Source organism: Equus asinus, chromosome 10 (assembly GCF_041296235.1).
Source record: "Equus asinus isolate D_3611 breed Donkey chromosome 10, EquAss-T2T_v2, whole genome shotgun sequence".
NCBI lineage: Eukaryota > Metazoa > Chordata > Mammalia > Perissodactyla > Equidae > Equus > Equus asinus.
Window position 1 is genome coordinate 47,974,128 of NC_091799.1, and position 17,024 is coordinate 47,991,151.

General features: G+C 43.2%; 1 protein-coding gene and 1 pseudogene across 2 annotated transcripts in view; both read right to left on the reverse strand.

The window, feature by feature from the left end:
* RECK (reversion inducing cysteine rich protein with kazal motifs) overlaps positions 1-447 on the reverse strand; it is a 97,095-nt gene extending 96,648 nt beyond the window's left edge. The window contains exon 1 of one of the 2 annotated variants that reach the window (XM_044779218.2): positions 281-447. In XM_044779218.2, coding sequence (XP_044635153.2) covers positions 281-380 — 100 coding nt within the window. In that variant the 5' untranslated portion in view covers positions 381-447. The remainder of the gene's footprint in view (positions 1-280) is intronic. The other variant, XM_070519185.1, reaches the window with a different exon arrangement.
* Positions 448-15,649: 15,202 nt separating this feature from the next.
* LOC106831683 (olfactory receptor 13C7-like) lies at positions 15,650-16,580 on the reverse strand (annotated as a pseudogene).
* Between the last annotated feature and the right edge of the window lie 444 nt (positions 16,581-17,024).

Consider the following 17,024-nt stretch of genomic DNA (forward strand, 5'->3'; position numbering starts at 1 on the left):
GCCGAGCGCCGGCTGGGGTCCTGCCCGGAGGCGAAAGCGCGAGGCCTCGGACCCCGGCGCCGCTCGCGCTTCGGCAGATGGCTGGGCGGCGGGCGCGAGGGTGGAGCGGTCCTCGCCCGGCCCGCCCAGCACGCCCCGCCCGCTCGGACCTCGGGACGCGGGGTCACCCCGCGGGGCCGGCCCGGGGGTCGCGCGCACCCCCGCCCCCTGCCCGCGCCATCTTGGAGCGCTGAGGCGGCCTCTCCAGACGCCGCGAACCGCCGCTCCGGCCGTCGCTCACCCGCACTGCCCGGGGCCAGGCCCCCTGCCCCCTCCGCGACCGCTGCCACAGCCAGGAGCAGCAGCAGCGCGCCTCGCGGGAAGCTCCGCACGGCAGCCATGTCCCGGCCGCGGTCCGGAGCCGCGGGACACCCGCGCCAGCCGGCCGCCGCCGCTGCCAACGAGCCCCGCCCCGGCCCCAGGCCTGCGGTGATTGGCTGCCGCTGCCCGCGAGCCCCGCCCCGGCGCCGGGGCCTGCGGTGATTGGCTGCCGCGCGCTCGGGCCCCGCCTCTCGGCCGCACGGAGTTTCCAAAACCTGTTGCGGGCCGGGTTTCTGCTCTTTGTTAGGCCCGGCTGTGTGGGGGCCTTGGCGCCCCGTCCCACAGCCGACGCCTTCCAAGAGGGCACTCAGGATGGCAGAGCTGCAAGGGCCCTTAGAGCGCCTTTGCCACCTCCCGAGGTTTGCAGATGCCATCGCTGGGCTCAGAGAGGGGACCGACCTAGCCAAGATCACACTGCAAATTCGCCTGAGGACTAGCTTGTGGTCCAAGGCTCAACCAGAGGGACTTCTCCCTTTCACATACCCGCAATGATCCTCTTACTATCCTTTCTGCCCAGACGCTGCCTCACACCCAAAGAAGGCGTGTCGCCCGGGACAACTGGGCCTCCCCTAAAATCTGAGGAGCTCTGCCGCAGACATCGTCCCCTGACAAGGGCCCGAGGCATGGATTTGCCACCGAGGCTCTTTGGCACCTGTAGCCTCATGTTTCTTTGATGACCTATTAAGTACCTATTCCTATCAGGAAAAGCTGGGGGGAGGATGCTTGTGTGTCTAGATATGGAGATCCTTGAACGCCAGGTTGAGTTTAGACTTTAAGAGACAGTTTGGGGGTGGGGCCCCACTCCCCCCCTTACCCCGCAGCTACTGCGGGGAAGGTTTGAGAGGGTCCGCTGGCTGGCAAAGCTCACTCTCTCTCTCTCCCTCCCCCTCCTCTTGTCTGTCTCTGCTCTCGAATTAATACCGTTTTTCTCTCCCCTCCCTTTTTAAAAAAGCACCACCATGGTTAAAATTTTTAAATCCCTTAATATCATTAAAATATCCAGTAAGTGTTTACATTTTCCTTATTGTCTCATAATTTCCTTTTACAGTTTTTCAAATTACAACCAAAGTCCATATATTGAGGTTGGTTTGTATCTCTTTCGGGTCTCCTTCTGTCTATTCTCTGTGTTTTAAGTTTGCAAGAGGAAAACAGAATAAATTATGATAATCTTTGTAAACATCTGCTCTGAAGACAGCTCTCTGGCTCAGACTCTCTCGCGGGCCCCCGCTTTTCCTTCAGGATGCAATGATGTGCGGTTATTTAACATGGTGCCAGAGGTTCTCAGCGATTGGACCCAACCACGTTCTCCAGCTTCCTCTCCACGCCCTCCCTGCGCCCCTGCCACCATCCTGTCAGATCCTTTCACCTTCTCCCAGACCTCCCAGCTGCTTTCACCCCCTGTCACAACAGGTGTCTCTGCCCAGAAACCCCCAGTTCCTGTGGGAACCGGTCTCAGCTGAGGGAACGGATGGTTGCTCTGGGCCCAGCTGTGCCCTGGAAGCGCTGAGCAGGAAATGGGCTCTGCCTAAGATCAGCACATCTCCCTTTACCTGGGACTGTCCTGGTCTTAAACCTGAAAGTCCCACGTCCCAGGAGCTTCATTAGTACCAAGCAAAATGGAACACAGTGTCCTTAGCTCTCTGCACCTCAGAAAATGTCATAAGGGAAGCCTGTAGGGGGCTTCCGTATGGAAAAATAGGGTCACACAGGTTGCAATCTTGGTTGTATACATTCTGCGTTTTGACAAATGTATAATGACATGTAACCACCAGCATTCTTTCTGCTTTTTTACATGTGGCTATTAGAAAACTTAAAATTACATATGTGGTTCACTTTGGGGCTCCCATTATATTTCTATTCTACGTACTGGTGTGATTATCTTTTATTCTAGACAAAGGCTGATGCTTAGAGATCAGTATGGCACTTTAAAAATGTTTCTCACCAATAATTTTGTCCTGAGTGCAAAAGAATCTTTCTGTATTTTAGACAAACAAAACCCATCAAATCTTTTGATTCATGTTTATGTGGTATCATTTCTCCATCATTTTACTTTTAACTTGTTTCTTTATATTTAAAGTAGGTTTCCTTTTTTTCTATTTTCTTTTTTAAAATTTATTTTTTAATTGAGGTCGCATTGGTTTTAACATTATATATATTCAGGTGTACATCATCATATTTCAACTTCTGTATAGACTACGTCATGTTCACCGCCAAAAGTCTAATTGCCATCCGTCATGCTACACATGTGTCCTTTTACCCCTTTCACCCAACCCCCTCCCCTCTCGTAACCAGCAATCTATTCTCTGCATCTATGTTTGTTGTTGTTTATCCTCCACATGTGAGTGAAATCATATGGTATTTGGCTTTCTCTGTCTGACTTACTTTGCTTAGCATAATAGCCTCAAGGTCCATCCATGTTGTTGCAGATGGCACGATTTTTGTCTTTTTTTAATGGCTGAGTAGTATTCTATTGTATATATATACCACATCTTCTTTATCCATTCACCCATTGATGGGCACTCAGGTTGTTTCCAAGTCTTGGCTATTGTGAATAATGCTGCGTTGAACATAGGGGTGCATATATCTTTTTGAACTAGTGTTTCGTGTTCTTTAGATAAATACCCAGCAATGGAATAGCTGGATTGTATGGTAGTTCTATTCTTAATTTTCTGAGGAATTTCCATCCTATTTTCCATTGTAGCTGCACCAGTTTCCATTCCCACCAGCAGTGTATGAGGGTTCCCTTTTCTCCACATCCTCTCCAACACTTGTTATTTCTTGTCTTTTTAATAACAGCCATTCTGATGGGCACGAAGTGATATCTCATTGTAGTTTTGATTTGTATTTTCCTAATAGTTAGTGATGTTGTGCATCTTTTCGTGTACCTGTTGGCCATCTGTATATCTTCTCGGGAAAAATGTCTGTTCAGATCCTCTGCTCATTTTTCAATTGAGTTGTTTGGTTTTTTGTTGTTGAGTCGTATGACCTCTTTATATTTTTTGGATATTAACCCCTTATTGGATATATGATTTGCAAATAACTTCCCCCAATTGGTAGGTTGTCTTTTTATTTTGTTGATGGGTTCCTTTGCCATGTAAGGTAGGTTTCTTGTAGAAATCATGTAGTTGGTTGCTTTGTTTCTTTTTAATCGAATCTGAGAATATCTGTCTTTTAATTGGAGTGTTTAAACCACTCAGATTTGATATGATTATTGACATGATTGAGTTTAAATCTACTGTCTTACTCTTTGTTTTCTCTTTGCTCCATTTGTTCTTTTCTCCATTTTCTACTTTTCCTCTTCTCCTACCTTCTTTTGGAGTAATGGAGCGCTATTTCCATGGTTTTGTTTTCTCTCCTCTGTTGGCTTATTGGCTCTACTTCTTTGTTTCTCTTTTCAGCAGATGCTCTAGGGTTCTTAGCACACATTTTAACTTATTACAGTCTACCTTCAAGTAGTAGTTATTGCTTCGTGTAAAATGTAAGAACATGGCAACAGTATCCTTCCACTTTCCCCTCCCATCTTTTGTGCTAATGTTGTCATACATTTGCTCCTATGCACTGTTAGTATTTTGCTTTAAATAGTCAATTATTTTTTAAAAGATTATAAAAAGAGATTATGAAGTGTCTTTTATATTCACCCGCGCCTTAAGCATTTCTGATGCTCTTCATTCCTTTATGTAGCTCCAGATTTCTCCCTGGCATCATTTTTCTGCTGCCTGAAATCCTTCCTTTATTTAACTTTTCTTATATTGCCAGTCTACTGGCAATAAATGCTCTCGACTTTTGTTTGTCTGAAAACAGTTTTATTTTGTCTTCACTTTTGAAAGATATTTTCACTGGATATAGAGTTCTAGGTTGACTTATTTTTTTCCTCTGCAACACTTTAATGATGTCATTCAGTTGTCTTCCGGCTTGCATAATTTATGACAAAATGTCTCCTATAATTCTCATCTGCTTTTCTCTGGGTAACGAGTCTTTTCCCCTCTGTTTGCTTTAAAGTTTTTTGGGTTTTGTCTTTAAACCACTGGTTTTCAGCAATTTGATTATAGTGTGCCTTGTGTGGTCTTTTTGCATTCCTCCTGTATGGGGTATGTTGAGCTTCTGGGACCTGTGGGGCTGTGTTTCCTTTCCATCAGATTTGGAAAAAGTTTTGGCCACTAATTTCTAAAGTTTTTTCTGCCTCCTCCAATTAAACGGAGTTAGATTGGTAACCAAGTCTCTGGTCTTTTATTTTTTTCCCCCAAATTCTTTTCCTCTCTGTGCTTCACTTTGGTTAGTTTCTATTGCTACATATTCAGGTTCACTCTTCTTTCCTCTGCAGTATTTCATCTGCTCTTAGTCCTTTCCAGTGTATTTTCATTTCAGTATATTTTTAATCTATAGAAATTCCCTTTGCATCTTTTTATATCTTAATTTCCCTCCTCATTATATACATGTTTTCCTTTGTATCCTTGAACATATTTATAATAGCTAATTTAATGTCCTTGTCTGATTCTGTCATCTCTATACGTTTCTATTGATGGATTTTTCTCCTGATTATGAGTCATATTTTCCTGCTTCTTTCCATGTTGGACAAATTTTGATTGTGTGCCATCCTTGTGAATTTTGTATTTTGAGTGCTCAAATTTTTTTGTGGGTGTGGATTCCTTTAAAGAATGTTAGGCTTTGTTCTTGTATGCAGTTAAGTTACTTGTGGATCTGCTGAGATTACCCATTCATTTATTCAATATGACTGTATTTTCCTTTAAGTACTTTAATATATGTATAACAAGTGCTTTAAAGTTCTTGTCTGCTAATGCCAACATCTGGGTAATCTTGGTGATGAGTTCCGTTGACTGTTTTGTATTCTAGGTAATTGGTTACATTTTCCCATTTTTCACGTGTCTAACAAAGTTCCACCTTTTGCTGGACCTAGAGTATGCTCCTTATATAAGGGCATGGTCCCCACTCCTAAGGGGTGGCTGTCACTTTAGCAGAAAAATGGAAACTATAAAAATAGAACCAAATGGAAATTCTAGGCCTATAAGTAAAGTACAATGTGAGTTAAAAATTCACCACACTGGAAATGGCAGAAGAAAGAGTCATTGAACTTGAAGCTGGATCAACAGAAATTGTGCAATCTAAAGAACAGGAAAGAGAAGATTGAAAGAAAATGAGCAGATCTTCAGTGACTTGTGGGACCATATCAAGAGGTCTCATGTATGTGTAATTGGAGTCCCAGAAGGAGAGGAGAAAGAATGGGACAGGAAAAAATCGAAAGAATATAGCCAAAATCACCCAAATTTAGTGAAAAACATCAACTTTCAGATCCAAAAAGCTTAGGGTACCCCAGGCAGAATAAATACAAAGAAAACTTCAACTTAGACACATAATAGTCAAACTGCTGGAAATTAAAAATAAAGAGAAAATCTTGAAATAAGCCAGAGAAAAATGACAGATTAAATATAGGAAAATAATGAGACACGTGAGAGCTAACGCTCGTCAGACACAATGGAGGCCACTTTTACCCAGCCCACTGCTACCACCCTGGTTGAAACCACTGTCATCTCTTGCCTGGAATATTGCAATAGCTTCCAAACTGGACTCTTTTCTTTTACCCTTTACTCCCTACGGTCTATTTCCAACAGTGCAATTACTGTGATCCTTTCAAAATGTAACTCGGTTTCTGTCATTCTTCTCCTCGGAACTCTCCGAAGTCTTCCCATTCTCATTCAGAGAAAAAGGTAAATGTATTCCAGTGGTTCTCAAGGTCTTTTATCCTTGCCTCCTCTTATCTCTCTGATCTCATTTCCTACTATCTCTGTCTCGTTCAGCGGCTCCAGCCTCTCTTGCTCTGTGTCTTTCCTTAATTGCTCCTTGTACCTCCCGCCTCAGGACCCTTGCCTTTGTCATCCCTTCTGCCTGGAATTCTCTTCTCCCAGACAGTTGTACAACCCTCTCTCTTCCTTTTCAGGCCTTAACTCAAATGGCCTCTCCCCATTACCGTACTTAAAATTACAGCCCAACCCAACCCCCGCACGCCCTCTTTCACACTTTATTCTTTCAAGAGCCGCTATCACCTAACCTCTTATATACATAGTTTACTTTCCTGCTGTTGTTCATTATCTGTCTCCCTGCCCCATGAGGGGAGGGATTTTTCTCTTAGTCTATCTTTGTTTCCTAATTGCTTCCTGCAATAGAATCTGAATCTCTCTGAGGAAGAGAAATTTTTTAATTAAGAACATGGCAGGTTTTGTTGATTTTAATTAACTAGGACCCCATGCATTGTTTCTAGGAATTTATGGATAGCAAATTTCTGAAGTTAATCTTTAAAGGAATTAATTTTTCTTGTTTTGTTTAGCCTGAACACATTTCATTATAGTGAATTGACCTATCTTGATAAGGAAGAGGTTCATTTTGAGTTCTTTAACTAGGACTTTATGGTATCTGATTTCATAGTATATAATGGGCCAATATTTTGAAGTATTAATTTATATCTTTTTTATTCCCCACAATTCCTTCACTAGACCTAAAAGATGAGAGTAAAGCATTCATTTCTTCAGGGATGATCATTAGAGTAGAAAAGCAAACAAAGAGGACAATTCCTAGGTTTTTGGTTAGATGAATAAATGAAAAGCAATAGGATATATTGGATATATTGGAGTATTTGAGGAAGCCATTTGGTTTAAAACTAATTTGGCCTGACCTTGTCTTTCCAAAAGGGTCTGATGTGGCCTGTATTGTACATGCATTGTACATCTGCTTTAAACATTAACAATGTCCCAAAGACAAGAATGATGCCCTTAAAGATAGGGATGTATCATCCCCCATATTAGCATTTCCTTAAGGATAAGCATCTCTTCCTAGAAACTAAGGATTAGTTACCAACCTGCTGTGCCCACCTTGTGACCACTGATCTGCTGTGCCAGCAGGGAAATCACATGACTATTGTAAAAGGGACATTCCAGTGGCCTAGTGGTTAAGTTTGGCATGCCCCACTTTGGTGGCCTGGGTTTGGATCCTGGCCACAGACCTACACCACTTAGCAGCCATGCTGTGGCAGCAGCATTTTTTAAGAAAAAAAGAAAAAAAGAGGAAGTTTGACAATGGATGTTAGCTGAAGGCGAATCTTCCTCAGGAAAGAAAAAAAAAGCGAGGGAGGACATTCCTGTCATATGCAATGTATGCTCTTTGTTCCAAGATGACATATAACCATTCTGTGCACCCTATTTCTTTGGTGCCCTTCCTTCCCTGGAGAAGGAAGGCCTCGGACTATAGTCCTCAGACCTGGCTCATAATAAACTCACCCTAAGTTTTAATTTATAGATTAGTTATGGACTCGGTGTGTCAACAGATTTTAAAAATAGACATTTGAGGGTCCAGCCCAGTAGTGTAGTGGTTAAGTTTGCACGCTCTGCTTTGGCAGCCTGGGGTTCTCAGGGTCAGATCCAGGCATGGACCTAACACCACTCGTCAAGCCACGCTGTGGTGGCATCCCACATGAAACAGAGGAAAATTGGCCCAGATGTTAGGTCAGTGACAATCTTCCTCAAGCAAAAAGAGGAATATTGACAACAGATGTTAGCTCAGAGCCAATCTTCCTCACAAAAAGAAAAAGAAAAAAAATTAGACATTTGAAATTCCAAGCGGAGACAGAGACAATAGCTTTAAGAGCAAAAACTTTTGAGATATCAGAACCTAGACTGAAAGGCTGAGGGCATAAAATATTTGTATGAACAACAGGTATAGAAGAATACTGTGACCAGTCCCATGTAGTCCACCTTCTCCTCACCAGCCCCCAACAATCTGACTCACTCTGATGGGGGAGGAGAAGAAGGGGTCCCTTTTGGGGGATGCAATGGGGTGGGATGCAGAACCCTAGAAAGGCTTGAGAATATGCGCTAAGAGGGGATCTGAGCCTCACTTTCCATGGAGCTCGGGGAGGTGACACACCTCATAAAATGGCCCTGCGCTCAGTGTGACGTAAGTGAGTCCTGCTCCCTGCTCCCGCCTAGAGCGCCACTGAGAGGAGCTGGATGCTTTCCGTGCCCTGCAACAGGGGCAAGGCAGGAGCTGAGAGAGAGCCAAGAGCCCGAAGAGGCCTCAAGATCAGAATGCAGGGGCTATAGCTGCTGTTTGCATGGTCTGTACAATTACATACCAGATAGGAATGCAGATGTGAACAGGCATTGATGACAACTGAGGCCCAGATGTCCTGCCTTCTTCCCCAGTCCCAGTGGATGGCTTCAGCTCTATGCATTCCTCTCAGAACTAGGGAGGGGGGTTGGGGAGAGGCCTTGACTAAACTGAGATCCCGCTGAACTGACTGAGATTAAGTTTCAGTCATTCAGAAGGAAGGGGGCTCACGGAGACAACTAGCTGTCCATCAGAGATCTGTGCAGCCCTCCTAGAAGCTGTTGCTTGGAATCAACTGCCCAGCCAGAGAAAGCATTTTCTAACTGCTGTCATGTTCGCTGTTAACTTTATCATTGGGAGCATGGCCTTGGAGAACAAAGGGTCCTTGTGCCTTGGAGCAGAATCTGTGTAGCTGACATCCCCATCAACCTCTACAGCGAGATCTCAGAGGAGGAGGAGAGGCTCTACCCCAAGGCATCCAACACCAACATGTTAGAAAATGCGGCACTGTCATCCTCAACCTGTGGTGCCGGTGTAACCTCCTGCCACCCTCCAATGAGCCCTCTCTTTAGAGCCCGTGAGCCTGTGAGCGTGAAATTGTCCCCATTCTCTACTCTCTTTGCCCGTTTATTTCAGTAATTTTCAAACTTTAAAAAGATTATTTTTATTTTTTAGCAGCAGAATCCTTTTTTTCAAGAAAATCTTATAGAGTCCTGCTATATAAAATTTTTAAAAAGTGGTGTTTTATTGCTACATTTATTTTATAAGTTCAAATTACTTGGTTCAAAGATAATGAACAAGAATTCAAAGATAATAAATGAGACTTTGATGAACAGAAAACCTTGAAATCTGGCATTATCATCATAATTGCAGTCACATCAGTTTCAGCTTCCAATTTATTTCTGTGTTTGGTTTTGGCTGCCTGCTGTAGAGAAAATCCTGATTCCTACAGATGAGTAGTTTGCAAAGGGTCATGGTTTTCAAAATAGTTCACCTTCTAATCTCAGACTACTCTTTATTTAAATTAAAATGGTACCTTGATAAAGAAGTACTGAGAAATTGTTTCAGTATTGATTCATGAAAACTTAAGTCCATGCCAAAATCTGCACATGGATGTTTATAGCAGGTTTATTCATAATTGCCAAGATTTGGAAGTAACCAAGATGTCCTTCGGTAGGTAAGTGGATAAATAAACTGCAGTGCATCCAGACTATGGAACATTATTCAGTGCTAAAAGAAATGAGCTATGAAGCCATGAAAAGACATGGAGGAAACTTAAAAGCATATTACTAAGTGAAAGAAGTCAATCTGAAAAGGTTATATACTGTATGATTCCAACTATGTGACATTCTAGAAAAGGCAAAATTATGCAGACAGTAAAAAGATCAGTGGTTGCCAGGGGTTAGAGGTGAGAGGGATGAAGAGGCAGAGTACAGGGGATTTTTAGGGCAGTGAAACTATTCTGTACAATACTATAATGGTCGATACATGTCATTATACATTTGTCTAAACCGCACAATGTACAACACCACCAACAGTGAGTCCTAATGTAAACCATGGACTGTAGGTGATGATGTGTCAATATACCACTCTGGTGCGGGATTTTGATAGTGGAGGAGGTTGTGCATGTGTAGGGACGGGGCATGTGGGAAGTCTCTGTACCTTCTGCTCAATTTTGCTGTGAACCTAAAACTGCTCTAAAAAACAAAGTTTATTCATTAAAAAATACCAGTTAGACATGAAAAAATCAGGAAAATACCGATTCACTAATAAGATTGGATAACTGCTCAAAATCCTTATCATAAATGTAAAGTCAGAGTAGTAGCACCCCAAATGTACGGTTAATCCCAGTGCTATTTATAATGTGACATTATTACCGTGTGACCAGTTACATGTTCACTTGTTGTTGTGCAATTGGCTATGACACCATGATGAGAACGTGCACCAAGCAGATGATTCCGAGCCTCACCCAGCACTAACGAGCACAGTGCACAGGTGTACTCCCCAGCACGATTTTATGTGAGCGGGTGTGCATAGGCTTGGATTAAAGAAAAGATCAGCGCAGAACTACACTTTTTCTAATCAAGGACACATTTAAGGAAGATAAAATAAACGCACAGAAACGGCAGGAAAAAATTTATTCTGAGGTCTATACAGAAGGAAGTCAACTCAACAGCATGCATGGTAATGTGGTAGTAGCCTCTAGTGTGTCAAAAGTCAAAATGTAACAAGTTTGTGTGGGTCTGTTGTCTTGCTACATATTAAAAGTTATTTAGAACATATATATATATATATATATATAAAAGAAATAAATCAAATACTTGTGGAACCTGACAAACCTCCATTGATTCTTGTTTGACCAGACAATATTATTCGAGTTTGGTATAATGTACATTTGAACATGTCTATTTTAATTCTGATACCCTCTTCCTCTTTCAAAATAATGAATCACGCTCTCTTCTACAGCTGGAATAAATATATCATTCTGTTCTTTTTTAGCTTTTGTAATCATGATGGTGTTTTATGTTTATTTCTAGTCCATCTGAAGTTTATGGCAGCGTATGGCGTGATGTATGGATCAAAAGCCAACCTTCATTCAGTTAAATACTGTTACTGTCCCTCTCTTTATTAAGAAGAGATTCCTTCTTCATGCTATTAATTTTGACCTGACATATGCATATTAAATTCTTATAGTTGTAACCGATTTTCTGATATCTCTGATACCATTGATTTTACAAAACTTCAAAAAGCCAATGGTGTATAATTCAATAATTGTTACTTTGTAATAAGTTCAAATCTGGTTGGAAGAATCTAACCTGTGTGGTTCAATGGTTCTTCACTAACAATTTATGTAGTTCAGCAGCGTCTTCGGGGGATTTAAAACCACTAAATAAGTATGTTTCTAAACTCAGGTTTCCTATTGGCCTTACCTCAGACATAGTGAGATTCAAAATTAGGGGTGGAGCCCAGGAATACGCATGCAAAGAAGTTCTTCTGTTTGTTATAATTTGAGAGCTTCCACCTTACAAATCAAGGTCATTTGTATTGGATTTTTCCTACCATGCCCCTCGTCAATCACTCTAACCTTCCTTCATACTCCCATAACATTCATAATGTTTTCTTGACTCATATCTGGAATTATGTTTGTTCTCTATGAATGTTCTCCTTTTCTGAGCTCATATTACTACTAATAGTTTTCTGGTTAATTTTTAGAAATACAGTAATTGTGTCCTCAGCAAAATTTGACATATATTTATTTCTTCCTCTGCTATACTTATGCCTCTTATTTTGTACTTGACCACATTTTTATATCTATTTGCACTTGACTGCACTTCAGAGCTATTTGAAGTGGGAATAACTGGTGTCTGGTCTGACATGTCAGACGCTTGGAAGTTGTCACTCTGTACTAACAAGTAAAAAGCTGAACAAGATAATAAATCAACAATTCTGCTTAGATCTCAAGAGAAGTGAGGTCACAGGGCAAACCGCTCCCCCCCACATTGGAGAGACCAGACTGGGTTGCTGATGCTGGAGGACTTGGCACGTGGCAGGAGACTTCCACATGGGCGCTGCTTCCCTGCCTCTTCCTGCAGTCCCTGGCCCTGGTCCCGAGTATTCTTGGGCTTGCTACTCAGAGTATGGTCTGCAGGACAGCAGCATGGGCATCACCTGGGAACTTCTCAGAGGTGTAGAATCTGGGATCCCACCTCAGGCTCTCTGAAACAGAATCTGCATTTTCACAATGTCCTCAGATGACTCCTGAGCACATAAGTTCCAGAAGCACTGATCTCAGGAGCTTGTAGAAATGTCCATCACATGGCGGGTTTGCAGCAGGCACAGGTAACCAGAGCCACAATCAGCCACCCAAGTTTCCTTCAAATAGTGCCCTCAGTGGTATTAGAAGTTTGGAGCCATTGCTTATGAACTGTGGAGGGCATGAATGGGGGAGGGAGCCCAGAGGAGGCTCCTCATCCATGAGTGGCAGGTTGTGGGGTGTGAGCCACCAATCCTCTCTGGGCTTATATTGGACAAAATAGACTTTAAAGCAGAAACTGCAACAAGAGACAAAGAAAGGCACTACATAATGATAAATGGAACAATCCAACAAGAGGGTATAACACTTGTAAATATCTATGCACCCAACATAGGAGCACCTAAATACATAAAGCAATTATTAACAGACATAAAAGGAGAAATAGTAACACAATAATAATAGGAAACTTTAGCACTCCACTTACACCAATGGATAGATCATCCAAACAGAAGATCAACAAGGAAACATTGGCCTTAAATGACACGTTAAACCAGATGGACTTAGTAGATATATACAGAACATTCCATCCAAAACCCACAGAATACACATTCTTTTTGAATGCACATGCAACATTCTCCAGGATAGATCACATATTAGGCCACAAAACAAGTCTCAATAAACTTAAGAAGATTGAAATAATACCAACCACCTTTTCTGACCACAACAGTATGAAATAGTATGAAACGGTATGAAACAGTATTAACTACAAGAAGAAAACTAGAAAAGTCACAAATATGTAGAGATTAAACAAAATGCTACTGAACAACTATTGGGTCAAGGGAGAAATACAAAAGGAAATTAAAAAATACCTGAAGACAAATGAAAAAGAAAATATGACATGCCAAAATTTGTGGGATACAGCAAAAGTGGTACTAAGAAGGAAGTTCATAGCAATACAGGCCACCTCAAGAAACAAGAAAAATCCCAAATAAACAATCTAAAAATATACCTACAGGAACTAGAGAAAGAAGAAAAAATAAAGCCCAAAATCAGTATAAGGAAGGAAATAATAAAAATCAGAGCAGAAACAAGTGAAATAGAGACTAAAAAGAAAAAATCAAGGAAATGAAGAGCTGGTTCTTTGAAAAGATGAGCAAAATTGACAGACCTTTAGCCAGACTCACCAAGAAAAAAAGAGAGAGTTCTCAAATAAATAAAATCAGAAACAAAAGCAGAGAAAGAATAATGGACACCTCAGAAATACAAGGGATTATAAGAGAATACAATGAAAAGCTGCACACCAACAAATAGGATAATGTAGAAGAAATGGATGAATTAACGTACAGACTAACCTAAGTAGGAGATGGACAGCAGGCTCAGAGAAAGGAGCTGGCAGGGGCCTCCAGCAGCCGGCCCGCTGTCCCGCCCACTGTCTAGTCATTAGTTCTGTCATCAGTTCATTTGGTTTTTGTTTGTTTGCTTACTTGTTGCTTTGTTTGCTTGTTTGGTCTTTCAGTTTATGCCTGGAACCATCACACAAAGGGTTTGAAGTAATCCAAATATACATCCAAGGCCAAAAAGTTAAAAATAAATGGGTGAGGAAATGGAGCAAAGGGAAATTAAAAGTAGAAAAATTATAAATTTACAAAGCTAGGGAGGGGTAAGATTCACCTCAAAATGCAGACCATGGAGAGGCCTTCTCAGACGCAGAGCTGACGTGACACAACACACCCAGCGCAGATTCAAAGTTAGGACAGAAACTCAGATGCACAAGAAACATTCTTGTACTTATTTTCTCCAATCAAATTGTGACACCGAGCCCCCATCTGGTGAGGTTGATGGGAATATTCTGTCTCAATCAGTAAGAGGCATTCTACCCTCAGAGGGATTTCCCAGAGTCAGGAAGCCTCACCCAGGGCCCAGAAAATGATGGACATTTGTTGGTTGCCCTCCCAGGATCCGTTGCCTCTCTACTCCTTTCTGAACAACTCCGGAGTTTCCTTTGTGCAGCAGCCACACATGCGGGTGAGACTGACCCCATCTTCTGTGTCAGAGGAGCACCCTGCTGGTCTAAGTCCATCTGCACAATCTTATCCCACCTGCCACTGGGATTGGTTTGTGGTTTGCATCCGTCCAGTCAGAGCAAACCTCAGGGCACTTGTTCTCTGCTGTGGGAACCAGTGTTTCTATCCCACAAATGAATGGGGAACCTGCAGGCCCAGGGCTGGCAGCAGCCATCTTGTGACCATGAGAAGAGTCAGCCTGAGAACAAAGCTGACACACAGAAGAGTGAAGAGTGAAGAGAATCTCGGAGCAAAGGAGCTGGAGCCTGATTTACCGTGCCTGAGGCTGGCCATACTGGAGAATAAGTCCATGTTATTCTTGAACCAAGTTGAACAGAATTTTCTCTTTTGTTCAATTGAAAGTCTCCTGCCTGATACAACCTCCAACCTCCACGCTGTTATGGCTGCTCCTGACCACCCAAGAATCCAAACTCCAGACTCAAAGCCCATCACGTCTGTGCCATAACCAGTGGGGCCCAACTCTTACTAATGGCCAATGGTTGCTGTGGGATTGAGGATTATTATAACTCTTTGCCTTGCCCAAAACGTTTTTTGGATGTTCTTGTAGTTCGGGCACCACCATGGGAGGGTTTGGAGGGTGTTAATGCCATGAGTCACATAGTTCCCGTGGGAAGAAGGGATTGAGAGCTGCTGCCTCCCAGCGGTGCAGTACTGCCTCGAACGTGATTGGAGCTGGGCTACAGGCAGGAGAGTGCAAACATCTCTGTTTCCTCACAGGTAAGTCCTGCTGTTCAAGGTAGGAGCCCTCTCTTCCTGGTGCTACAACTTGAGGAGAATTCTTGCCATGGCGCCATTGGGCAACGCACTGTGATGACGTAGCTGATATTTTTCACCTCATTCTTACTGAACACGGGCCTCTGGGATAACACCAAAGCACGTCCAGTAATCAGCAGTTCTACATAGGGCCGAACACTACACTCCAAGAACCCAGCTCTACTAAAGCCAGGTTCTGTGTTTGTCTCTTAATTTTGCACACATCAATGACTCTTCACAGGTACGCACCAGCTTCTGGTGAGGATCTAAGATTTTGCTAGCATAAAATAGCTATGATATGATGTCACTGCGGTTGCACACAAAGCTAATAGTTAGCCAGCATCTCTAGAAATGTGAAGGCTCTTTCCTTCTAGGTTCTTAGATAGAAGATTCCATTGCCCATGGAACAATGGGGTGGTGGTGTGGGAAAACCAGGTTAGTTTTTAGTCCTAGTCTCATGGCCCACAACATGCACCTTGGGAGAGTCCCTTCTCTACTCCAGGTTACCATTTTCCCATGAGAACAATGAGGAGTTTAGAAGTAAGGGGTTCTGACGACTTGGGATTCTGTGACAGTCACTCAGTTAGGTGTTTCTGATGTACCACGGGTTCTTCACAGCATCCTTCACATCTTTCTTCCTGAGGCTGTAGATGAGCATGGAGGTCAGCACTCCAGAGAAGAGGGAAATGAGCTTGCCTGAAAGGTCCCATTTTTCTATGCCCAGTGGGTCCTGGGACTTGGGCTTCCTGTACATGAAGAGGGTGGTCCCATAGAAGATGACCACAACTGTGAGGTGGGCAGAGTAGGTGGAGAAGGTCTTTTGCCTCCCCTTAGCTGAGGGAATCCTCAGGATGGTAGTAATGAACATGTAGGAGACAAAGATGACTAGAACTGGGAACCCCCAGGAAGATCACATTGGCCACCCCTATACTGATCATATTGGTGGAGATGTTAGCACAGGCCAACTTCAGGACAGCCAGGATCTCACAGGTGAAGTGGTTGATGATGTTGTCTCCACAGAAGGGCAGCTGCATTTCTTGGGATGTCTGCAGCACAGTGTCAATGATACAAGCCATCCAGGAGCCAGTAGCTTTGCTCATGACCACAGGGTGCCTAAGAGGGCTGCAGATGGCCACGTAGCAATTAAATGCCATCATACTCAGGAGCGCACACTCTGTGGTTCCCATGGCAAGGGAGAGAAACATCTGTCTAAAACAGGCTGAGAAGGAGATGGTTTTCCCGGGGGTCAGGAAGCTGTTGGGAGTAAGGGGGACTGGGGAGATTGTGTAGCAGATGTTCAGGAAGGAGAGGTTCCCCAGGAAGAAGTACATGGGTGTGTGCAGGTGGGAGCCAAGGATGGTCACCAGGATGAGGACCCCATTGCCCAGCAGGATCATCAGGTACATTGACAGGATGAGCACAAAGAACGTTTTCCCTAGTTTTGGATGGGCCGAGAGGCCCAGGAGAATGAACCCCACCGCCGGGAGGATCAATTGAACCTGTCCATGGTGCATCTGCTCTGTCACCTGCAGGAACTCAGAAGGTCAATCTCAACACTCTCTGACTCTGAAGTGCTGGCTTGCCAGTGAGAAATGCACTTTCTGCTGAGAGGAAAACAGCTTTAACAGTGGATGGTCTCTCTGTGGTCCTAAGTAAAATGCAGGGTCTAGAAAAGAATCTACTTTGTGACCTTAAGCCACCTTGTGTATGTGAGACATTTGAAATGTTCCTGTGGTGATTTAATTTACTTGATCAGACACACTCATTTCTACTGATGCGTATCCTGGACGGTGGACTCACCTTGCTCAACCCTGGTCACAAGAGTGAGACTAGATTCTCTTCATGTTCTCCTCTCTTGGTGCAATGATCAGCCCTGAATCTTCAGCTCTTAGCAGACTTTCCTGTCTTCATGTTGCCCTCATAGAAGCATCCTCTAACCTTCCGCTCACCCTCCTGCA